The sequence below is a fragment of the Aythya marila genome, assembly GCF_965140915.1.
Source record: "Aythya marila genome assembly, chromosome: 2".
Classification (NCBI taxonomy): domain Eukaryota; kingdom Metazoa; phylum Chordata; class Aves; order Anseriformes; family Anatidae; genus Aythya; species Aythya marila.
The window spans coordinates 9759673-9784705 of record NC_139043.1 but is presented as its reverse complement, the minus strand read 5'-3'; the positions used below and the strand labels follow the sequence as shown (position 1 = coordinate 9784705).

At 38.4% G+C, this 25033-nt stretch overlaps 1 protein-coding gene across 1 annotated transcript in view; it reads left to right on the top strand.

Annotated features, from left to right (window-relative positions):
• The window catches only part of PTPRN2 (protein tyrosine phosphatase receptor type N2), a 654334-nt gene that overhangs the window by 619303 nt on the left and 9998 nt on the right, over nucleotides 1-25033 (top strand). Inside the window, exons 18-21 of the mRNA XM_082755144.1 lie at nucleotides 1112-1231; nucleotides 2350-2516; nucleotides 7534-7587; nucleotides 9675-9739. Of these exons, the coding sequence (XP_082611270.1) occupies nucleotides 1112-1231; nucleotides 2350-2516; nucleotides 7534-7587; nucleotides 9675-9739 (406 nt within the window). The remainder of the gene's footprint in view (nucleotides 1-1111; nucleotides 1232-2349; nucleotides 2517-7533; nucleotides 7588-9674; nucleotides 9740-25033) is intronic.

Sequence of the window (25033 nt, the reverse complement as noted above, 5' to 3'; positions counted from 1 at the left end):
ATCTTTTAGCTGAAGATGTGTTGGATTCCTGTATCCTGGACCATGGCTAGTCTAAATTGTTAGGAGATTGTGCTGATAGCGAAGATACAAGAGTTTCCTCCTGTTTCTGCTATACCTGTGCTCTGACAGTGCACGGTTTGCAGCATGGGTTGGGCTTCCCTTGTAGCTCCAGAAAATGAGAAAAAAATAAAAGGAAAAATAAAAAGAGGGAAGAGGAGTGGGGGAGAGGGAGAGAATGAAAGAAAAATAATAAAATCAATGAAAAAGAAAAGGGGAAGGAAGGAAGGAAGGAAGGAAGGAAGGAAGGAAGGAAGGAAGGAAGGAAGGAAGGAAGGAAGGAAGGAAGGAAGGAAGGAAGGAAAGAAAAAGAAAGAAAGAAAGAAAGAAAGAAAGAAAGAAAGAAAGAAAGAAAGAAAGAAAGAAAGAAAGAAAGAAAGAAAGAAAGAAAGAAAGAAAGAAAGAAAGAAAGAAAGAAAGAAAGAAAGAAAGAAAGAGAAAGAAAGAAAGAAAGAAAGAGGAGAATAAAGAGAAAGTAAAAAAGTAATGCACATTTGCAGCAAATCTTTTGTAATTGTGTCTTTGTTGTTTAGGTGCAACTTTTATGATTCTTTCAGCAATGCAGCGGTTTTGTAGCTTTTGCTTTGTGGCACACTGTAAAGAGAAACAAGACTGAAGGTACAAATGGGTTTCAGCAAATGCAACTTTAGCAGGTCAATATGCTCTTAGTGGTGTGTCCATGCTCCTTTGGTGTTTAGTATCAAACACCACATAGCCGTGTGTTTTGCAAGCATTGTTCAGTATTTCCTTTGTGGATCTGAAAGTTTGACAGAAAAGCAGCTGAACAAAGTACCGAGAAAAAGGAGAGATTTTGTAGAAGATACAAATTGAAATTGCTGGAAATTCTTTAATATTTCATGGACGCCTGCAAAATATGGTGCCAGTTTATTCAGGGATTTGAAAGCAGCTGCAGAGTAAAAGTGTCTAATGAAAATGAAATAAATTTCCTGTGAATGGAATAAATTTTGATTGTGTGTCTGAGTGCAGTAATTATACATGTCACGCAGTAATTAGGCAGTCACAATGTGGCCACGGTGTCTTTCTTTGTCTGCAGATGGTCTGGGAGAACGGCTGTGTCGTTATTGTCATGCTGACACCCCTCGCGGAAAACGGAGTCAAGCAGTGCTACCACTATTGGCCAGACGAAGGGTCAAACCTCTACCACATCTACGAGGTACCTAAACAAAATGCCGGGTTGTAAACGTGACAGGAAGGGTATGGCTCGATTTCATACGGGGCAAAATGCTGTTTCAGCTGATCTGAGCTGTACATCGAGTTGAGGTCTCTTAAATCCCCTTGGTGTGTCTTTGAGTAGTTTTAGATTTGTGGGAAATTTGGGCGTTGTTTTCATTACCCGGTAGTTTGCGCTGGGTAAAATCTAGTAAATAATGAGCCAAGTGGTGCCGGGAAAAAAAAAGACAATGATTTTGTCTTTAAAATGTTTTTGCAAGTGGTTGAAATATAAAAGCCCATATTTATATTTTATAGGAAATTAGTATTTTTAAAACTAGTGAATTTTGCCCTAGGAAAGCCATATGCATATGTTTGTGGAAAAGCCTCTGTATAGCTTTAGTAATTAATGCTATTTTTACCTCTTGCCTCAGTCACAACAATAAATACAGATTTTTATTTTCTGCTTTGCATTGCTACCCCAAAATACCATATCACCAGTTTTCTGGAAGTGTAACCTTGAGAATGGCTGTCATGTTTTTCCAGTTGTCTGGCTGACCAGAGGAAGAAAATAACAACACAATGCCAAATATGAGTAGGAAAATGTGAAGAAATATTGTCATTTAAACCAACATGTGAAAAAACTTTCTATCTGAAAAACTAACTCTGAAAATAAGCTGTATTTTTATGTTTATTTTTCTATGTGGGTGAAAAATTTGACTTTTAACTTCTCATGTGAATTCCTGTGAGATTTTTAAGATCACTCAGATGTGGCCTGAGCAATGCTTTGTGGGCATCTTCATGTGAAAAGCACCTGGCAGTCTGATGTGTATGATGTTACATGAATACAAAAGGCACGGCCACAGCGTCAGGTTTCAATTTAGTGATTTTTTTTTCTTTTCCATTAAAATTGACAGTAATTTTTTAATATTTTCAATTAAATAGGAGTGGCAGCAAACCCCTTCCTGACAACATTAATTGCTAAATAAAAAAAATATTTTCACCTCATTGGCCAATTTGCTAATAAAATTTGGTGCACTTCCTTCATCCAAGACAACTCACACCTACAATTCTGAAGATGCAAGCAAAATCCCTGATTCCCATTTATTCTCTGTGGTGTAGGTAAACCTTGTTTCTGAGCACATCTGGTGTGAGGATTTCCTAGTGAGGAGCTTCTACTTGAAGAACCTGCAGACAAATGAGACCCGCACGGTGACACAGTTCCATTTCCTCAGCTGGAACGATCAGAGAGTTCCTGCTTCCACGAGATCACTTCTGGATTTCCGCAGGTAAAGCACAAAGTATGGCAGTTTATTTAAGATGATCCAAATCTGAGGAACTAAACTTGAACTGTCTGTACTTCTAGTAGTGCTTTAAGTAATTCTTTTTTGAAAGAGTGCCCTCAGCCTGTGATGCTGCAATGATAAACTAACATAAAAATCTGCAATAGATTGATTTTTGGTGTTGCCTCACAAATAGACACACTCACTTCCTATTTAGAGATTGATGCCTTCTTTCCTTTGTACAGCTCTTCAGTGCTTCTGTATTTCTTTGTTTTCCAAGTATTTAGCCATCTGCAACTTCCAAGCCTTTTGTGTGGCTCCCCTATGATCCTTATCGCAGGAATCTCACAAATAAATTATGTAGTATCAACACACTTTAAAAAAAAAGTCACGATGGAGTCATATGGCAATAACGGCATTCCCATGGTAGTGTTTGCTTGTGAGGATCAAGCAGTGAAGCTTCTAGACATTTTTTGGCTGAAGAAAGGTGGAGATTTGAGAAAGCAGATGAAAATGTTGACAAAGCATGCCCTTTGGAATTTTAAAGGAAGTCAGCGTGGCTCTAAAATAGAAACATACAAAGGCAAAACCTGTGAAAGTCCTTGTCACCTTCTCTAATGTTTGCTGTGTCTATCTAAATTTTAATTTGAAAATTAAAGCCATACATGATAAATACTGGAGTGAAATAATCTTTTCTTGATTGCAAACCGTGCCCAGTGCATCGCGTGTAGGTGTTAGCATGTACCAGCTAATCCACAGCGATGCGCTTATGACTAATGAAAAGAATCTCCAGGAGGTTTGGGGAGTTGGTTCTCAATCCACAAGCGGCCTCGGGGATCTCCTGTTTTCCTCTCCGTGCTACAATATTATCCACAGCCCCCTGAAGTGATTATACAGGGCTCAGTGCTCAAAAGGTCCAAACTTGTTTCTTTCAGTAAGCGCTCGGAGCTCTGGCTGATGCTGGTAGGAGTTACGCATCGGCACCCGAGGGGAGAAGCTGGCTTATGTCCAATGGGAGCTGGCTGCACAGTTGTCTGTTGGCAATATTTTACCCTTAGAAACTGAGGGCTAAATGCCACTCTTTATCCATCAGTGTTCTTGTATGTATAGCAAGGATTTTTCAGAGCAGAGAATCATCTCATGCATTACAGGTCAAGTGACAGAGTGCAGCAGTCGCTGTGAACTGGGGCTAGGTAAGAACATCTGGACATGCTCCAGGGTTACACCACAAAAGCAATAGCAGAGGAAGGAAACAGGGCCATAGAATGGAGAATTTTACAACGGTTCTCTGGGTTCAAATACAGATTTTAATGTGATTTTTTACGTTGATTTTCCTGTGCTTTTGGCACTGTGGAAGTTGCCTGTAGTGAATTTTTGTGGTGAAAATGCTGAATGAGTTGCACTAAGCCATGCAAGGCTGCAGCACTGGTGCAACCCAGCATCCAATTCTACCCCTTCTGAATTAAATGGGAAATTTGCTATCGTTTCTAACTAGGCTACAAATCAGCTAGGACATCTGAAACTTGGAGCACTGCAGCTCCTGTTTGGTTCAATAAGACTCAAGGTCCGTGCATGAACTGCAGGATTAGGTCTAGAGTAGATCATAGTTCACATCACCAGGAACGTGCTGCTTAGTGACACTGTGCGAGCATGAAATAGCCTCATTGAAGAAGTGTTGTGTGATACTTTGAAAAAGCAAAATTATAACTAGATGAGAAAAGTAGCTGAGCTGCCATTCTTTCCATTTAAAGCAAGTATGGGAATGAACCTGTTAAGATTTAATTGAATTCTGAGTGTTCATTTAATATGTATTCACAGTCCAGCGTAGGGTACCGTAATCATTTGCTATGTGCAGATTTTGTACGATGAACTCATAATACTGAATGCATAGTAAAATTCCTTCTGAAAAGGAATTTTGGCATGCACTATGGCTGGTCTATGAATCTCAGTTTTCTTGGTCATCTAATTTTGCTGTTTTTTTAAGGACAAAAAAAAAAAGGAATGTATTTGGAATTCATTTATACAATACATCTTTTGCACCTGAAGCTTCCTATTTAAAGTATGAGCTCTGCTGGATTACGACAGCTGAGTCATAAAGCCCCCTGAATGTCTGACAGCACTGCCATACTTGTAGTAAGGTGGTGCTAGGAAGGGGCTGCTCTCATTTCTTTTAATCTATCTATGTTTTTATGTGCATTCAGTGTGTTTGTATATATATATGGATATGTGTGTATATTTATATATTCACATACATATATGAAATTAAGCATATACATAACCAACCCTCTATTTTTTATAATTCATCACCAAGAAAAATTGGATTCCCAAAATTACCTTGCCCAGAGTCTGTGGGAATATGGACCTTATAATTTTTATTCAAGGAAATTTTTCAAGTCTCTTTGAAAACTGAAAGCTTACATTTCTCTTACTGTGTATCAGACAGTGTTTTAGTATTTAGCAGATGCATTAAACCTTGAGGAATAATCTATCACACTTTCATAATGTAGGTATAAATTGCCAAAAAGAGATTATTCTACATATTTCAAAAATCTGTGCCAAAGCCAGTCCCTGAGAGGTGAGGCTACTACAGAAATCACTGGTCAGTTTTAAATGCTTCTGGAGTCCTAATTTCATTTTGAACAATAGACCAATCATTATTGCTCTGGACTAGCTTGTTAGTCATGCACTGATATGTGTAATTAAATATTTCTTGAGCCCAGAGGGAGCACATTTACACTTTAAAGAGGGACTGCTAAGCTAAAAGATAATTAGCATCACATGTGAGGGCTTTGCTTAAAATATATATCTATTATGCTATCACTTCTTGCTGTGTGCAATGGCATTTACTAACACTGCTCACTTTAAAAATGGACAAATTCTTATTTTGCCAGCTAATTAGCGGTTGCCAGTGTCATTTTTGTGATGTTGCAGCTAGTAATATGAGCCCAGTTGCATAGTCACAAAAGTGATCATTGGAAACTGTGACTCTGCTGCAGGGACAATGTGGGAAACCCCTTTTCTGAGCCTCTAACGACCTCTGACCTTTGCTTGCTGATGGTTTGCATGATGATTTCTTTTTCACTCAATGAGCCAAGGGTTGGTTTGTATTACTAATCATTCTTTCTAAGTTAATTCTTCCTGTATATGTTTATATATATATTATATATATTTTCTTCAACATTCAAGAACTTTGCTTATTGATGAATTTTCAGCTCACTCTCATTAGCCAGAACTAAGAATGACATGAGACGTTGCTGCACTTTTAAATATTTTCATAAACTATATGTAGACAAAACTATGAACCAGCTGTATTGAAACCCTTTGTTTTACTATGTTTTCTGAAATGTGTGATAATTAAAATGTTTGAAACTGTTCAATAAAACTGGTAAACATAAGGTGTCTTTCCCTAACATGCGTCTCTGGCTGTCTGATTTTCTGATAGGTTCAGTTCAAGTTTGTCACTGAAAGTACATTAGGACTTTGGTAGGTGGCTAGTCACAACATGCAAGTATAGTAGTGCCATACAGGGAACAAAGGAACCACATAAGCAGAAAAAGAAATGGTAAATACCCCTCTGTAATTATTAGCTTTTAAGTAATACCTTAAGTGCAAAAACTGCTCTTCTCCTAGTGCACATGGTGGGAGGCAGAGTTTTGCTTGATAGTGGCTGTATATGTATTATGGACAAATAATTGTCCCATTTAATTTTCAAAGTCAGGTGCTTCTCAATGGCTTGCCATTTATTTCATAGAAAGGATAAAGTTATTCTATTGCATTACTTACATACGAGTAGTATAAAAAGAGACAGAATGTCTCTGTGGATATGAATTCACATAAATGAGCAGAAGAGAGTAAGGATTGTGAAAAATCCTAAATCATAGTGTTTAAAGGGAATCATTAAGAGAACTTAATATTGTTATCAAGTTTGGTTAGAATCTTGAATAGTAAAAGGCAGAATGTGAAAACCCAGTTTCCTGGGACATCATCAGCATCTCCATAGCCTGCTTGCATTGACTTCCAAATATCCAGACTCCTTGTCAGATTTAGAAGTTTAGGCATCTTCAGGCTATACTGTAAGCAATGTTTAAAGATATATGCATGCTTTAACAGCACAGATGTTAGTGAATAGATGAAGAGCCAAGAACTAAATGATTCAGGAGGTTAGTTATGCTTTCAAATTCATAATAACATTGTTGCACAGTTGCCAAATTCTGGCAGTTCACTTCATCAGTTTAGCAGTTAGGATCCTCTGCAACACTTGGCAAAGCTGGGGACCATTGGAGTAACTGGGCATCTCATGGAGCTGCCCTAAGAAATGGTTATATAGGAGATCTTCTAGCTCTGGTAAACTCAAGCATCTCATCAAGGAAAGTGAAAGGTTTTGATTTCCTGAGGAAATGCTTTCCCAATTAATCCTTTATTCAGCTTGCCTTGTTAACATATGCACACATATTTGGTGTTTTTTTGGTATGTAACAAACTTCATATGTAAAATACATTCTAGAGCAGAAGAGGGATTTGGGATTTGGATTTTTGTAGGGCAGTTTAATTAGTTTTAAAACAATTGTGCAAGCTTTATTCTTAGACTGGGCATCTTGGTTTGCTTCAGCACTAGCTAATTCCTTCATTGAACTTACATATTGGCAGACCTGTTCTATAGCTTTGTTTTTATTGTTGCTTCATGAGCAAATTCATGAACTCATAGTTGGCTTTAAAATTAAAGCATCTTGTGATAACCTTAGTTTGGAGCTAACACATGAGACATTTGAGAAAAGAGATTATTTCATTTGCTTAACCAACACTGGTAATGGGATGTTACCAAGGATTTCTACAGCAGCAAAGCAGAAGCAAACTTTAAACAAGATTATGTATGTAACAACTGCTTGTTATATCAGGAAATTATAAACTGGACTTTTTTTTAAGGGCTGCAATATTTGCTTTTTCTTATTGCTTATTTTTGACAGTTGGCTAAAGAAACAGTATGTAATATGCTTAATTAATTTTTTGTGTCTGTTTTATTTCAGAAAAGTAAACAAGTGCTACAGGGGTCGCTCTTGTCCAGTAGTTGTTCATTGCAGGCAAGTACAATTTCTAAAATAGCTTCAGAGAGATTTTTGTGCAAGAATTTCATGTAGGTAAAAACAAAATGGGTAAATTAAAGCTTTAAATAAATCACTAACAAGACAGTAAGGTAGGCTGAAGGTAGGAAATATAAATCATCTGTTCTTTAATGCTAAATAATGTTTAGGGTCTGTTTTCCTAATAAAATTATCCTTTCCTGTGCTTTTGTAGATGTTGTGTCTTGAACTAAGAATGCATGGCTAATGCCTTTCAAATATAAGAAGTACTTTGATTCCTTCAATCATCTCCTACAAAATGATAGTGGTTCCATGCATTCCCTCCCAATTTAGCCTTTATTAGCACTCAGTTAATTTTTTTTCTTCTTCACTTGCTTTCATTGATCATGGTAAGAGGAGGGTGGTGATGGGGAGTGGAGACCAACCCACAGATTGAGTAATCCTTTAAGCACAGGTTATTTTTAGGCCTCAAACTCTGCTAGATGCAATGGAAACCTATTGGGTAGGTCAATGGAAAATTTTGCCATAGTAACATTAATGTTTGATTTTGGACATTGTGAGTTTTAAGGAGAACATTGCACTTAATTATTCAAAATACTCTTGTAGACAAGGAAAATAGAAACAACAAAGCCCTGCTAAGAGGCAGGTTGTTTGACGTGACATTCCACTTTTTGTGGGAGGGAGGAGAGGGAACGTGTTGTGTCACCAGTGGCTCAGCAGTCACCTTCCCCCAGATGCCAGGAGGCATTCTGCAGATGAAAACAGCCTGGAGCAGGCTCCTTTACTGTGCTTTTAGGAATCCTAAGAAAAGAAACATTTGACACAGAGTGAAGAGCCTTAAAGTTTCTTGTTCCTCTCTTATGATGATGGATGAAAATGTCTACCATTCGCTCAGTAGTTTTCTGTTGTTGTTTTTTTGTTTTGTTTTTGTTTTGTTTTTATTGAGCTTGATCACTGCTTTGTCTCTCACCATTCAGCTTAACTAATGAGATTATGCCTTTGTTCCCTTCACAGCCATAGGAAAAAAAATATATTACCATTACCTCCCTCTCTAAGAAGTCATCTAGTAACTGAAAGAGAAAAAGCCTTTCTACAAAGACTTAATAAAAATGAAGTTTCATAGCCTGCCTGCCTATAAACAGAATGAAATAATGTGCCTCACACTGTTCTATTATTTTTCCTTTCATGTATTCTTGTACACAAATTGAGCTATCAATAAAAATAAGGGCTTAATTAATAAAACTATATACAGTCTAATTGGTCACACATGCACCTTTTAAAAGTTTGGGGGAAGGGAAAGAAAAAAGCTTTTACTTAAGGTCTTAATTATGTTTGCTAACAGCAGCTCTAAAAGAACATCACACTGGCAATTATATGTTGATGTCTGAAAGGGACACAAGCTGCATTCCCATTAGGGAGCTTTTCCACTCCCAAGGCTTGGTCTCTCATCTCTGAGGCAAGACTGATGGCACACAAAAGTTAAAGCTGTTTCTCAGGAATTGCATAATATTTTTTTCTGATTGTTGCAACTACGGAAGAGTTGAAGCAAACGGTAAAAAAGAAGAATCACTTGTGATATATAGTGAAGAAAGACTGCAGTCCATCAGTAATCAGATATATCAGTTCTTAGACTGGTGTCTCAATGTATTCTCTGGCCGCTGTGTTCAAATGCAATCCACAACATTTTGGGACAGTGTTGGATAATGTGCTGGTCTAGCTTATTCTGCAGTTCTTGAACTCAAGTGCAAGTGACTATAAGCACATTATATTTACACTTGAAGAACAAAAATTACATCCTTTTAGGGGTTTAATGTTACTGGCTTTTCCAATGTTGCTTAAAATGTTTTTATTGCATAAACACAGCTTGGCTTAAAAAATCAAAACAAAGCCCTTGTATCCATGCAGGCTAATCTTCCTTGAACAACTTGTGTTAATTCAGGGCAAGCTCTTTCTCCCCTTCTCAGTACCCTACATTTCCCCTCATTCAGTCCTTGTGTAACAGTATAACATAATGGCAGGTACCTTTATGTTGAATCTAGATGCACATTGATAGGCCTTATTTTTTCTTTTTCCCTTTCTGTTGGCAGTGATGGTGCAGGAAGAAGTGGAACCTACATTCTAATTGACATGGTTCTCAATAAAATGGCTAAAGGTGAGAATCAAAAGGCTTGTTACTTTGTTGGTACTGAAAGATGTGCTTGTGTTGCCATGACAACGTGGGGAGCAATATTCACAGAAAACCTGAGAATAAATTAGAGGCAAATTGTACTTTTTCCTGAATGTTCTTAAGTTTCATTTTCATAGTGATTTCAAACAACAAACCCAAATGCAAATGCTTTGTGAATGAGCAGATGTTCTTGTGCTGTTGAGAACTATTTGAATTTTCTAACTTTACCATTTAAATAGTGCAGTTTTTAGAAGAAGATACTTCGAGGCTGTACAATCCTTATTTAGTGGTTTCGTTAGTTAGGTCCTGGGCTGCTTCATGACTATTGCCCAGAGTATTGTCACCTACTAAGCCACAATGGTCAAGCACATTTGCTTTTTCTTGTAGCTGGCCATTGGCACCATAGTGCCTAGAAAATCTGGTACCAGACAGGTCCCCATGCACAAAGTGCACAAATTTGCACAAATTTGTCTCTTTGGAAAATTGTAGTGCTCTGTTTGCAGTTCTGCCCCTCTATGTTCAATGTTGAACAACTTATTTAACTTTCCTATACCTTGGTTTCCTTGTCAGTGAAATGTGTTTCATGAAATAATGAAATGTCTTAATGTTCGTGTTAAAAGTAAAAATCTATAGATCCTCTAGACATTAGAATCATTATTTTTATTGATCATTATATGGTTCACAATGAGAAGTGCTTAAGATACCCTGAAATAATCTAGGTATGATACAATTAAACCAAATTTTTAATACTGACACAGTCTTCAAAAGGAAGGAGGGTAAAAGTGGGCAAGTAAACCTGACTGTATGTTAAAAAGACATAATTGTCAACTTGATATATCATACCCCTTTCCCACACTGTTTATATTACACTGTCATAGAACTGCATTTTAAGAGGAAGAGTAATCCCTGAGGTTGAAAATAAAAAATTGTCATTAGCCTTTCTAATTCTTGTGCTAAGTTCTTAAGCTACCTTGATCTGCCATTGTGTGCAATGTGTTTGTGTTTAAAGAAAAAGGATTAATTGTAATAACATAAATTAATTTATATGAAATAATAAACCTTTGATTTCTAATCACTTTACGGTTGTTTTAAACCTTCTAAAGTAGTCATATTTTTAGATTTATTTTAAAAATACACTCCACACTTTGCAGTCATATATTGCATCCACATATCTCAGTCCTGTGGGACATAATGACCTGGTGCCCCATCAGAAAGAAGAATTTAGCATTTTTTCCTCTGTATTCTGAATGTTAATGCGTCTGGTCACACATGCACATAAAGGGGTATGTTTTCTGTCCATGAGCATCATAGGGAACTTGCTCCTGATGTTAAAAGAAGTTGGCCTTCTCTTCTCCTGTGTCTGCCTTCTCCTTAGCCCTGTCCTGGAGATTTTCCAGTGGGATGAGATCAGTTTTTCATGCTTACTGGAAAATAGGTTTTCCCTCAGTGAAAGAACATGGAGATATTTGCAGCACTTTTCCACGTGACAACCTAGTCTTTGAAAACAGAAGCAATGGTATGTAGTAAAATTAATGTACACCTTTGTTAGGTGTTTGTTCAGCTCACTTCAGTCGTCAGCAACAAGAAGCTGTAATGAAAACTAAATTTAAAGTATATGCAATTTACTTGCATAAAGAAGTAAATGAGAAGTATTTTCTAGCTACAGGCTTTCAGGCACTTAAGGGAGGGTTGACTTTGTTGTAAAAGCACTGAAGAATGCCATTTATTGACTCCATTGTAGCATGTAATGTCAAATTCCATTTTAAGTGCGGGCTTAGTGTTTCACAATACGAGACAAGTCATGTGAAACTGGCCAGAGAAAGGCGTCACAGGGCTTTTTGGAGATCGGTCACCCCCATTTTGTTCTTGACCTGCTCCCCTCTGCCGATGGGGGTGTGCAACGTGAAATCCCCTGACCTGGTGCTTTGGCTGGGGTTTAAATGAAAGATCAAAGGGCAGAGCGGGCATCTCAGCCCTGCTGAGGTGGGCCTTTCCCAGGCTGTCACACTGTGCGGCCGCCAAAGGTTTTGTTCGGGCGGGAATCGCGGCCCAGCCTGTGCGGCCGGGGCCCTCTTTGTCTGGCCTGAGAAGCTGGAGGCCCAGGTTGAGGATCCAATGTTCATCAAATGATCAAAGGCCTGAAGCCCTGGACATGAAATCTTTCTTTCCATTTCCTTTTCTTAGAGAATGAATTGCACGAGTGGCAAAGAATGCCGTTTCCAAAGCTTTTATGTGGAGTGCGAGGGCTAACTTCAGAGTCCTTCAGTGCTAAACATAAAAATGTAAGTGCACTTTCAATCTGGGCCCAGCTGCAAGGCCAGCATCTAGTAACATTTCTTTCAAAAAGGCTTTTAAGGATTAAGGCCTTCAGTCTTTCAAAAAAAAAAAAAAAAAAAAAAAAAAAAGGACTTTTAAGAATAAACTTAGAATAATTTGAGTTTCTTGTTCCACTGTCTGGTTTATTAGAAAGTAGACAATAATGCATTTTTAAATCAAAGTAAATAGAGGAGTACTTAGTTTCGGCAGTGGGAAAGTAGAAAGCAATCAATAAATGCCTTGGCTCTTTAGTGGGGTTTTTAATGGGGTAGATGGAGAAAAGGAGCTCCTTTTTTCATGTAATGATTTACTTCCCTACATTCTCTTGGACAGTTAACTGTAAATGCTTTTGTCATTAACAATTTTTTCCCCTACCGCTCATTGAATTAGTGCTAATACTTAGTCTATTAAGCATGTTATAAATTGGTATCTTCTACTATCTCGCCTGTTGCCGTGTCTCATGTTATTTTATACGCTGAAAACCACCGGGAAGCAACCTGCTCCTAAAGTAGGGAGAAAAAAATTGAGGGCTTTTATGCTTGACATCTGCCACACCAGGCTGACAGCCCCAAAACAGGAATGGAACTTAAAAAAAAAAAAAAAAGAAAAGAAAAGAAAAGAAGCACCCTATTTTAGTGCATGGTAAAGGTTGGGAGGGTGGCAATGTCTCCACAGGGTCCTTGTGTCCCCTGGGCAAGGGTTTGGGTGGCAGGAGGGCACACAGAGTCCCACAAGGATCCCTGTGCCTAGCAAGCCTGGCCTGGCCCCAGCTGCCTTACCGGCCCTTGGGCCTCCCTGAGGCTCTGCACGAAGGGTTTCCTGTTGGGTGGGGGTTTTAATGAATTTCTCTGTCCTCTCCACAATAAATATAATGGCTGCATCTGTGTATTCACTCCAAATAGCTACATTAAATAATCTTATTAGGTAACTGGAACAGTTCGAGAACAACGATGTCTATTCAGTCCTGTCATTCCTGTGTCGTGTCAGTGGAAAGTTTTAAATGCAAGTGTGTCCTTGTGTTTAGTTGTTCCAGTAACCCAGCAGTGCTATTTATCATGTAGTTTATTACCATAATTATTTTTATTGCTAGATTCATAAGCAGAACGGTTACAAGGCCCTAATCCTGTCCTCATCAAAGTAATAACAAAAACTATGTGGTAGAGACAGGCCTTCCAGTAGCATACTATTTTTACATGAATATGAAAATTGTAAGAGTTATCAAAGTTACCTCCAATTTCCCTGACAGACAGCTTAGGGCAAGTTTTATTTTTGAGTGAAAAGTTCAGAAATTATGTATTTCAACTGTATGTGCGCTTTCATGATTTAAATAAGTACAGAAAATGATAATTGATTGTTTTTGTAGATAACAATGCTTGCTGGATTTTTGACAGGGACTTTTTAAAGGATGATTTCTGCTGAGAATTTTAACATTCTTAATGTACTTACAAATTTTATCTTTTGTTACTAGGGAGGACAAACTGTTTTAGATGAGTCTACTTGATATTCCTTCCTCACCCCAAATTCAAAGTAACTCTGAGCTGATCAGTTTTGGGGATTTTTTGTATGTGATTTAGAGAAAAAGTGGGAAATTTATCATTTATTGTCTTTCCTGCAGGCATGTATTAGTAACTAAAAGTTTGATATATTTCAAAATACTTGTATTAATATTTTCTGTCATGGAAAAGAAAAAAGAAAGATTACGGGTAAAAAAAGATTATTCCTACTTTCATTCTTCTGAACTGAAAGGCTTGGATAGTGTGGATAAAAGTTTGATTTTTAGATATTAATCCAGCTAGCAGCTGTTCGGGGTTTGCTGACCATCCATTTTCTTATGTTTGAACTAGCTGGAATGAGATGAGTGAAAGGGAAAGTAAATATGAATTTTAAAATCCTTTTAAAGTATTGATTTCAGAATTCTAAAACCTAGCAAAAAGATTTGATTTAATGAAGCTGAACCAATGGTTTCTTCTCTCCCATTCAAAACCCTGGATTATAATTGATGAGCGCACACACTCTGGCCTGGGCTGGCTGTGGAGGTTATCTCTGCAAGTCCTTTCCTTGCCCCCACTACACTATTGTCTGAGGGTCTTGTGAGTCAGCTCCTGAACAGATGCAGTTTCTACCATGACATTTTAAGGCAAAACAAAAGATTCTCTAGTTCGCCTTCTGACTCATCATGATCAAATGATTTTGGCTAATCTGAACCCTTGCTGAGGTTTTGCTTATCTGCTGTGTGGATTTAACAATCATAATGAAGTTGTAGGGTTGGATCCTCTCTGAAAGGATTTTATGAAAGAAAATACTTGCCCATATTCATGTTAAAATGGATACAATCTGCTTATTCTTCAACCTTTATGCAAAGTCTGAGAATATTCTAGTCTTAAGTGTTAGAGATCCAAGTCAAGAGCAGTCTGTTTCTGACATACTCTTGGTGAATGAGAAAGTATTTCTTCAGCCCATGATACAGTTTCTCCTGTAAATTTAAAACTTAATATACTACAAGTGTCACACAGTGGTTGAGAGAATATGTAGTGTAAAGGAGAGATTTTTTTTTTTAATAGTATTTAATGTTAAAAGAGCAAAAATTGGAATTAGAATTAATTGAAATTCTTGAGAAGAATTTACAGCAGAAGACTTTAGAATGTAATTATTTTCATGTTCTAAGTTTGAATCTATTCCATCACTGCTCTTTGAGGTTTGTGGGAGTTAGATGATTATCTCTAGGAAAAAATGCAGGCCGGTAAAGCCAAAAAAATTAGCTTTTGATTTGTGTGCTATTGTGCTACCCACAAGACTGCCTCAGTTCTTAGCAGTGATGTTAACCATAGAATTCTGAAACGTGGCTATTTCATTTTCTGAAGGAAGTTCTTAGTGTCCTTGTAAACATATCATATGTTATAAGGCCTGTTTTTCAAGTGAGCTGCATTTATGTATTGTAACTTTTATGTAATGAGTTACCCTGGAAACACAATTAGGCAAATAGTGCTCATTCTTGCAGCGTTTCCCAGCAGATAATTAATCACAATGAGAGCTGGGCCCCCAGCTACATGCAAAAGTGTAAAGGGAACGTATAGGGCAGCTTTTTACAGTCCAGGCTGTGATGCTAAGGGAAACCTCACTATTTAGAAAAAAAAAAAAAAAAACTGTTAAAAATAGTATTTGTTTCCTCTGCAAAATACATGTTGATGCGTAAACTTTTAAGGTTTTTCCACATTATTGACACTGTGCTCATTGATTAATAGTTCATAAAATTAAGATAAAAACCTAGAACATTCTACAAACTCTGGTTATAAAATGAATAAGTGACAATGGGGAAGGTGGTGTTGGTTGATGTTTCTTTGTGTATGTTGTGTGGACTGTGTTTTTAGATGGATTCCCAGATGGAATATAGAGATTTCAAACAAAAGCAAAGACATTATTGATGTAATTTCTTTGTAGGTTGGTTGTTGTTGTTTGTTTTTTTTTTTTTCCTTTTATACAGTTTAGTGGTGAGGCATTACCCTAAAAGAGCTGTATTTCTGACTTCTTTGCTGTTCTCAAGATTTTATTGAAACAGAAGTGGGACTAGAAAAGTGTGGTAGAAAGCAAACCTAATTATTCAAGTTTTGGGGCAAATGAATTGTGAAGAAAGACTGATCAGACATGGACTATTCCTTGGGAAAGGGAGCACGAAGGGGGGTCCCCATAGAGCGTTAGGAGACCCTGAAAGGAATGTATTGATGTCAGTAAGCAGCTTGAGATAGTGACTAATTTGAAAACAAGAGGTCATTGACTGAAACTAAGGAGGAGACAAGCAGATAAGGAATTTGGGCAGCATTTTTTTTTCACACAAAGTGTAGGTTAGAATATCGAAAAGTGGAAAAGCTGGTCACAGAAGTACAGTACTATCAGTTTGAGAACCAGCTGGGCAAATGTTTGGAAAAGGAGGGTTACACACAGAGTGAAGAACTACTTTGTAGTTAATCTCACGCAAGTAGTCTGTAGATGATTTGAAGAGAAGTGTTTAATTGACCAAGATGGTAGTCTTCTGACTTTGAAGGGTACAATGTATATTACCAAACTAAAGTGTGATTATTCCACAGCTTCTAAAACTGGACCAGTTTAGTCACTTTTAAGAATACACTCTGTTAAAGAACAAATCCATAGTAGTTGCATCTTTTATACTCAATCCATGTACTGTCGTGAAAGCATTACCACCTACGTGCAACATGAAATGAAAGCAATGTGAAATGTAGTTCTTACAATTTAATAGTTGGACGTGGGCGAGCTGCCTCTGAGTGCCCTGCAAAGTAAATTCTCATTTTCCAAAGGGGACTCCAAGATTTCTTAGGGCAAACTGAGGCGCGTTTTCAGAAATGTGATTTTTGCAGTCAGCATCTTAACTTTGTTCACGTTTGACTCAGCACATGGAGATGAACTGCTTTTGAGGTAATTAGCTGACATTTTGTAGAAGAGGTGCTGAAGGAAGCAGATTGTTTAGAGCTCTATAGGAGTTGACACGGGGGAACACCTATACACAGGCAGTAGCAGCACATCCTCGATCCTTGCTGACTCATCATCCCCTTTGTGTGTGTGGGTGCACGCGTGCATGCATAAATTAAATTTAGGTGCATGCCATAGTATTTTCTAGAGTGATCATGGGTGATTATAGGATATCTGCCCATATACAGAATACAGCTTATTAACTTCTATTTCTCAAATTTAGTAATTTAGGCATATTCCTATTGCTTTTAGCTTTTGGATAAAATCTAGATGTAACAGAGAAACAATTTCTGTATGGTATAAACTGTGATTTGACTTAATCTCATGCACAGTGGAAGTGAGGATTGGGTCTCACATTAGCACCCATTTGCATGCAGTTACAGTGAGTGGTTTCTGCATGTTTTTTCTGCATTGACAAAGGATATTAGCTTAAAAACTGTCATGTCAGTAGTGAATTTCTCTCCCTGTAAATCACTGAATGCTCAGAAGAATTAGTGTCCTGTAGCAGTTTTTAAAATACCAGGCTGCTCCTTTTTCATTATCGCCTTCCTTTGGATTGCATAAAGCCACATAACTTACATTTATACATACAGGTTATGTTCAAATGCAGTTTTAAAATATTAATATAAAATATGCTACCAATAACACATTATGCAATGTATACTCTGTGTGCATGTGCATGAATGTCACAGTATTTTTCTCTTCTTCACTTTTATTACTTTTAGTACTCCCTTCTCCATTTGTATGCTTCCTTTGCCAATTGGGTTTTTGGATGGTGTTTTTTCTTGTTGTTTTGGTTTGTTTTATGGTTTTGTTTGGTTTGGTATTAATAATGGTAGTGAAATTTTAATTTGGGTCTTTTTTAAGTGTATAGTAGCACTTATGTATTTTGACTGAGAGTAAAGACTGTTCATAGATTCAGGTATGGGTTGGGTCCATCCCTAACTACATACACACATGCACACAGATTTTGTTCATCTCAGAGAGAGTAAGTGTTTAATGAAAATGCCAGCCTGAATGCATTTATCTTTTTTGTTATCTTTAAAAGTGAGTCCCTCATTGGTTCTTTAGCTAATGCTCATTTCTTTCCATGAAAAGCATCAAAAGATCCTCCTGGCCAATAGCAGAATTCCAGCAGCTACAGCAGTAGATGTCTGGATAAGTACAAATAAAACATGGTTTTGGTTTTGTAGTTTGTAGCTGTTGTTCAGCTCCCCTTTTTAACTCTAATATTTACAGGTGTTTTTACTTACTAGGAACTCAGACAATGAAAGTTGAAGCAAGAAAATACTCTTGTTTTTGTTTGTTTGTTTGTTTGTTTGTTTTTGGTTGGTTGGCTTTTGTTTTATATTACAGCAGTTACAAACCAGCAGTTACAACCAGCAATTACTCTTACAAAACATTCTTCACTTCTGTGGTACTCCCTACATTGTACTGCAGATGGTTTATCTTTTGTTTGTGGTTCCTTGGTGCTTTTTCCTTTGCCATTTCTGTTAAGGTTTCCAAACCTTAGGGAGGAAGGGGAAGGCAGCAGCCACAGAGCACAGATCTCAAACACCATTAGATTTGACAGATCCCAGCATTCATGAGCCTGAAACCACAGTGCAAAAACTCATCTCTTTTCAACCCAGGTTCATTAGAGCTAACTTTAGCCATATAAACCATTTAATGTTAAGCGTCTCCGCTAACCTAGTTGTCTAGGTCTCCTCAGTTGCTGATGGAGAATGATAAACACCTCTGGAGAATAATTCTCAGGCAAATGAATTGCCCACCAGGGCTCTCCCTCTCTCTCTTAGCTGTTGGGAGAGGAGATGACTAACTCAGATTCGAACTTCAGGGATGGCTGGAATAGATAAGATGAGGCTGGGCCTTTGAGACTAAGCTAGTTAGTAAATACTACCAGTGTGCCATTAAAACTAATGGTCAGTGAAGAAGTGGTGTTACACTCCCCCTAGTTATGACCCTTTCTTCTTTAATCAGATTGAGTTTGCCCCTCATATGGTGTGATTAAATGTTTTGCAGCAACATTAGGCACTCAATGGGGCAAACACTGGCTGGAGCAGCTATGCGAGCTGTCCTTTACAAGCTGTCAGTGGGAAGCTGGAGGCATCTAGGGCTTTGGGGGCACTGCAAATCTACAGCATAGCCATACTACGTCCAGCTGGCTTGGGCGCTAGAAACACCATAGCTGTGACAGTGTAATAGGCCGTGAGTGCTGATTTACGTTGCTAACTCTCCAGAGAGCCCACTGCTGTTTCCATATACCGTACCACAGCAAGCTGTATAGATGTGTATTTTTTGTGTATTAGGCTCATGGCAGACCTAGCTCTAGGTAGTGTCTGTCCTTCTTCAGGAGGGGTCTGTCCTTGGTTCTCCGCAGTTCACTGTCTGCCTCCTTGCTAAGGCAAAGCTGAGTGCAGAAAAGGGCCAGAAAGTGTTGTGCTAAACCCGAGAAAGCCAATTTGTCAGAGTGTTCATGTGGGGAGGGAAGAAAGGGAGCACAAAGCCGCTGTGCACAAACCTGGTTTGGCCATGAAGCATCGCTTTTAGGTGTGAGTGTTGCAGTCATCACCCAACACAAAAACGACTTGTATTCTTCCTAAATGCAGACACACAGTGATGAGACAGCTGCTTGTCCTTGCTGACACCGTATTTTTGCCCTTATTTTTTCTCTCACTTGTATTCTCACTCTTTCGTCCTGTTAGATGCGATTCTTCCCCAGCGTTCCCGACTGCGTGACTCTGAGGCTAAAACGCTGCCGATCAGCAGCCTCTTGCAAATATTAATTGGATCTTTTTCAGCTTCTAGCAACATCATTGGAAAGAACGGTATTAGGGACCCTTCCTTCAAGATTTTAACAAGCTGCTTTTTAATCTGACCTAACAAGTCTCTTTGCACTTTTAGGCCTAATTCAAAATCTGTGAAATGTAATAAATATCAAAACATGCATTAAGAAGGTAATATCTGACTAGAATGAAACCAAATACTTACTGCCACATAAATAAAGTCACTTGACTGGTCATTTCTGTATTCCCCTTACTACCCTTTTTTTTTTTTTTTTCTGTTGGGATAAATGCTTCTTCCCACACAGATCATCATCGTCACCTTAAGAAGAAATGGTACCAGTACTAATAATCCCATATTTACAACTGCTTGCCATGACTCATACATCATATATTCAGCTTTGGAATCACTTTATGATCAAGGGGATCAGAAAGAGGGCTGAGAAAGGTGCAGAGGGTATTGAAAAAACAACAACAAAAAGAGTATTTATCTCAGTCCTCACCTCTCTACTATCCAAGTAGCTTGTAAACGGATTTACCTTTATAACAATTAATTAGGTAGGAAAAAAATGGATCATTTTATAAATGATGGTGTGAAACATAGGGTGAATTTAATGATTTAACTAAAGTGATGTGGGAAGTCAGAGTCTCAGGCTGGGAGAGAAGTCAAATGTATCTAAACATAGCACCCTAATGACCAAGCTACCATGTAGGTTTCACAGTAGCAGATTTATAGCCATTCTGCAGACTTATAATTGTATCTTTTTGAGGCTATGTGCCTGTAGATCTGAAAGTTTTTCCCGGCTAGAAAAATCCTTTTTAATGTAATATTTATGAGTGATACATATTTGTGAAACATTCACAAAGAAAACTCCTCAGTTTGGGTAATTTAAAAAGAAACCCCCCACAAATAACTGCTTTGATGAAGTATTTAAGGATCATTTTATTTTTATAAATATACAGAAAATTCAGAGCATCTAGAATCTAAAATATTCCTTTTAATATAGTGCTTTAATATAAAATTCTATCAGTTTCACAGAATCTGTGCTGCACTTTTCATCAGTAATGAATAAAATAGGATTTTTGACTTTGCTTTCAGTGCAAGTATGTTCAAGCTTATTACTTAAAAATAAAATCTCAAAGCTTGCTTCAATTAAGCCAAAATTTTCAATCTTATATTTAACAAATGCTGAATATTATTTTAACTGGGAAAAAAAATCATTGTGCTTCCAGGTGCACGATCTCTGTAGTTTCTTAATCTCAATAACACTTTTTAATGATACACCATCATCATTTCTTCCCAGCTGATATGTTAAAACACATTGCACCTCTCTACAAACTTTGTCACATTCCTGTACCATCGTGGTGGCCTCAATGCTGCTGCAATGTGGAAGGGATTATCCTCCACCGAGTGCTTCTCATGTGTCTTGTGCCTTTCAAAACTGGTCCCCTGCCATGTTTAGGGGGAGGAGACAAGAGGAAAGATTTCATTATTATAGTAGTAAAGCTAACATTAGGTAATTCGTAATAATTTTAAATATTGCGAGCTGCTGCTGATCACCTTGTGGAGTTTATTGCAGCAGTATTTGGCTAGCTTGTTATTTATTGCATGAGGAATGGGAAATTCAACTTTTTCCATGTTTTCATGACATGCTGGATACTCCACTCATGCGACTGTCTAAGGGCAAACACTTTAACCCCTTGAGGTCTGCTAATCGGGAGCACCAGCTGTTAAGTGCCAGTGTGCTTCCTGCATTGGTGCCTGCGGGAAGAGTACGGGTTGAAAAGGATATGACCCTAAACTTCAGAAACCGCTGCTCTCCTTGGGGGCAAAATATAATTCAGCTTGCATCTTCTCTTGCTTTCTCTCCGTGTATCCATGTGGTTCTGATGCAGATTGTTGTGCACTCACTGTGAATGCTTAAAGCCTTGAGAAATATGACAGTTAATTGGTGAAGTTAAAATCTGCCTTGCACTGGTATGGAAGTGTTCTCGGAGGTATTTGCTCAGCTAGCTCACTGAGCTGCTGAGGGCGGGGAAAAGGCTATGGGCATCTTGCTCACAGTGAATTATTGCAAACGTGTTCTGTGTGTTTGTGGGTTTTTGTTTTGTTTTGTTAAAAAATAAAAAAAAGGGATTGCATGGATGATTTTTTACATTACTACCAGTACAATGTTACTTCAGCCTCACTCTACATTACAGTCTTCCATTCATTTGAAGAAAGCAATGAAATTCCATGTGAAAAAGGAACCTATCACAAACAGAACTCAAATTTAATCCCTATAGCATAAAATACAGTTAGAGGTGAAAAGGCAACTATTATTCTTTAAATGCTCACCCTTTATCCCCCTGTTATTTTCTGAAACAGTAGCATTGTTAAACAAACATACATATTGGAGGGGCAAAAAGATAAAAAATCTTCTGGTTTGGGCACATTTTGTGTTTTCTTACAATTTTCTGCAGAGCTGTCCAGCCTAGTATTTTTAACCCCTCCTCTAGATTATTTGCTGCATGATAATAAATTAATGTATATTAATGAAAGTCTGTCACTAGACTTCACAGTTCAGTAGCCTGAGGAAAACATTTCCGGTAGTGGGATATCCTTGTAATCACTGGGGCAAATTCTTCCTGCTTTTACTCTAAAACATTATATCAAATTTAGTTTGTATGTGGGGTTTCCAGATAAGCAATGTTTAAAATACCTTTGTAGCGTGTGAATATTTTGGGGCCATCTCAGTAAGAACATGGTTTGACCCTAATGTCCTTAGATGCAATTTCGCTCTCTCCAAGTGTCGTGTAATAATACATGGTGCATTCTGTCACCTGAAATGGCTTAAAAGCATAAATAAGGTATTATTAGGTACTAGAGAATGAAAACATGTTATACTGTGCTGTTATACTCCCAGATTAAAAGGAAAGCCTCAGCATGGCAAAGATGTTGAATTTGTTGCATATTGCAATAAAACAATTCAAAAGAGGGTTGAAAGCTCCGAATGCAGTCAAACACTGAGCTCCCATCATCTGTGAATGCAGGTTGGGCTCAGGCCTCCCTTTATGCCTCGAAAATATCTTCTTTCTCTGCCTCTTGTCACCAGAGAACTTTCTACAGACTACTGCACACAGTGGAAGGGAGCTGAATTTACATAATATAGCAGCAATCTAACATAAGTTTGAATAGAACAAAAAAAAAAAAAAAAGCTGTCATCACAAAATGAGGTTTAATAGTGGACTTGGAATATATACATTTAAACTCATTTGTTTTAGGCACAATAAGGGAATAGATGGAGAACATGTAGTTGTGGATGCGGAAGAGGAAGAGAGGTTTGCTAATGTGGAGGGAAAGCAAGTCAGGCTGGCTTCATCCTGTGCTGTTGATTTCATCTTTTTTGCTGTGAAGTTCCTTGTTCCAAGATATTTTTCTTCCAAAACAGCTCACCATGCTTGCAGCACTAGGTTTTGGTGATCAGCTTCTTTAGGGGCTCAGGTACTTCCCATCATCAGAGTATCAAAGGCATGCAGAAACATTAAAAAAAAAAAAAAAAAAAAAAAAAAAGGTAGCAGACCGATCTTGGCCTTTGCTTTGCCTTGCCTCTTTGGGCAAAACCATGCTTTGCTCACTTTTTGTTTTCTATTAGCTGTGGCTGTGGACATCAGAAGGGCTTGAGGGTGCCATGCTAATCACAACCCATGGGTTTGGGAACAATGATCAGTAAAAAACGTTGATTCAGATTTGTACTGGCAAAACACTTCAAAGCAAACTTCCCATTAAGCACACTGGCCCACCAGGACTATTCTCATGTTCCAGTGCGAAAGCATATTGCTTTGGTGTTTTGCTAAATCAGGGTTTTATGACCAGGCATTGTTCATACTATTAGGCGTGTCATTCTGTTAATGATGATAAAAAAGTAAGCAGCAGTTCACTAGTGAACGCCTGCAATCTGCATCTCCAAGATGGAGAAATTAACTCTTTCAAAGGCAGGCTCAGGAGCCTGTCTGGCCAATAAGGAGTGTCATGAGGTCTTGTCATAAACCTTTTCCCAGTTCCTAATGTGTTAATGTGCTGTCCTGAGGCTACAGGAGTTTCAAATAAAGAGCATCCCTCGCTGGAGGGGGAACACAAGTGTCTGCAGCCACAGGGAAGCCCACGTGACACACGAGCATGCCAGCTCCATTGGGAGAATCTTCTCCGGGTTCATCCTTGCAGCACACCACGGAGGCTCGTACAGGACCACAATTAACCTTGTCCATGGATGTCAGTGTCTCATATCTTAATTTCTGAGAAAGAGAATTGCTTTTATGTTGAACCAGGATGATTTTAATTCCTGGGAATTTAATGAGGCCACTAGTAAGGCTGTAAAGCACGTGCGGTACTCATATTGCTCTGCTCCCATGGAAAGCTGTAATGGAACAGGAAATTCCTACCTAATTTGTGCATGTGTGAGAACAAACACTGAAATGAGCTACTGTGTTACACCAGTGCTAGGGTTCACAAAGGTTCTACCTTTACTGATGATTTCCAGATGAATTGCAACTCTAAAACCCACAACACACTTAAGGTATAATTACTACTACTACCACTGTTTTTAGACTTGAAAGCATATGTTGGTATGTATTGTGGTCCGTTGTAAGGATGTGTTTTTTGTTTTGTTTTGTTTTTACTTTAAAAAAAAAAAAAAGTTTACTACTTTGTCCAGCACACTTTCCCATAAATTCCTGTACATTGTATGGGGGGGTGGGGAATGGGGCATGGGCAATGTGTGATGCCTCAAACCATGGCAGTTAGCAAAAATATCTATATCAGATACCTTTTCTAAGTTGTCACTGTTATATTTACTGAATGAATTCATTCCATTTCTGATACAGCTGAAGAACGTATTTTCAAGGAGGCACTTGCTATTGATTATCCTTCTAGAGCTGCCCTGGAAGAATGTGCAGACGAGGGCAGTAGGGGATGGGGGAGTGGATATGGGGCAGTCACACCATGGTCAGGGTGACCCTCTGCCCACCTGCCTGATGCCTTGGCACTGCAAGATGTTCTTGCAAGGCGCAGAAGGGGACCAGTATGAGAGAGCCAAACTCTAACTCCTCAGCAGTGAGGGTTTCCAGCCCTGCTTCTACTCTTGCAGTTCATACAGGGATTGACAGGAGGAACCCAAACTCTTATTTTCTCTCAGTCCCCTCCAATAGCATGTATCTGGTTAGGCACTCAAGGAAAATGAGGGGGAAGCATCTCAAACTGAAGAGGAAATTGAGGAGGAAAATGACACTGCACTGTCCCCTTTGTTTCTCCGGGTTATGATGAGAAAGATGAGGACTCACTTTGCTCTTCACAGATGATGTTTTAGAAGAAAGTTCCTCCATTTGCACTGAGGCAAGAAGCCAGTCCCCACTGCAGTTAGGCTCTGCCTGCCTGTTTCCTGCATCCTGGCCTTGCTGTTCAGCACTGGCCAGACACTCAAAGTAAAACCTAAAGAAAATGCCGTGGGTTTTGCCATCTCAAACAGCACTCATGCAGCAAGAGGCTGCCAGGTGCTGAGCTAGATCTTTAGCTGCAGGTGGCAAAAGTTCACCTAAATCTTGTTTTAACGGCATGAGTATTTGCATGGGTCGGGCCTACTCTTAAAAGTGGCAAAGGGGCACTTGGTGGCACGACCACAGCAGACCCTGAGGTTCTGCTAAATATATTCTGCTCTAGGTA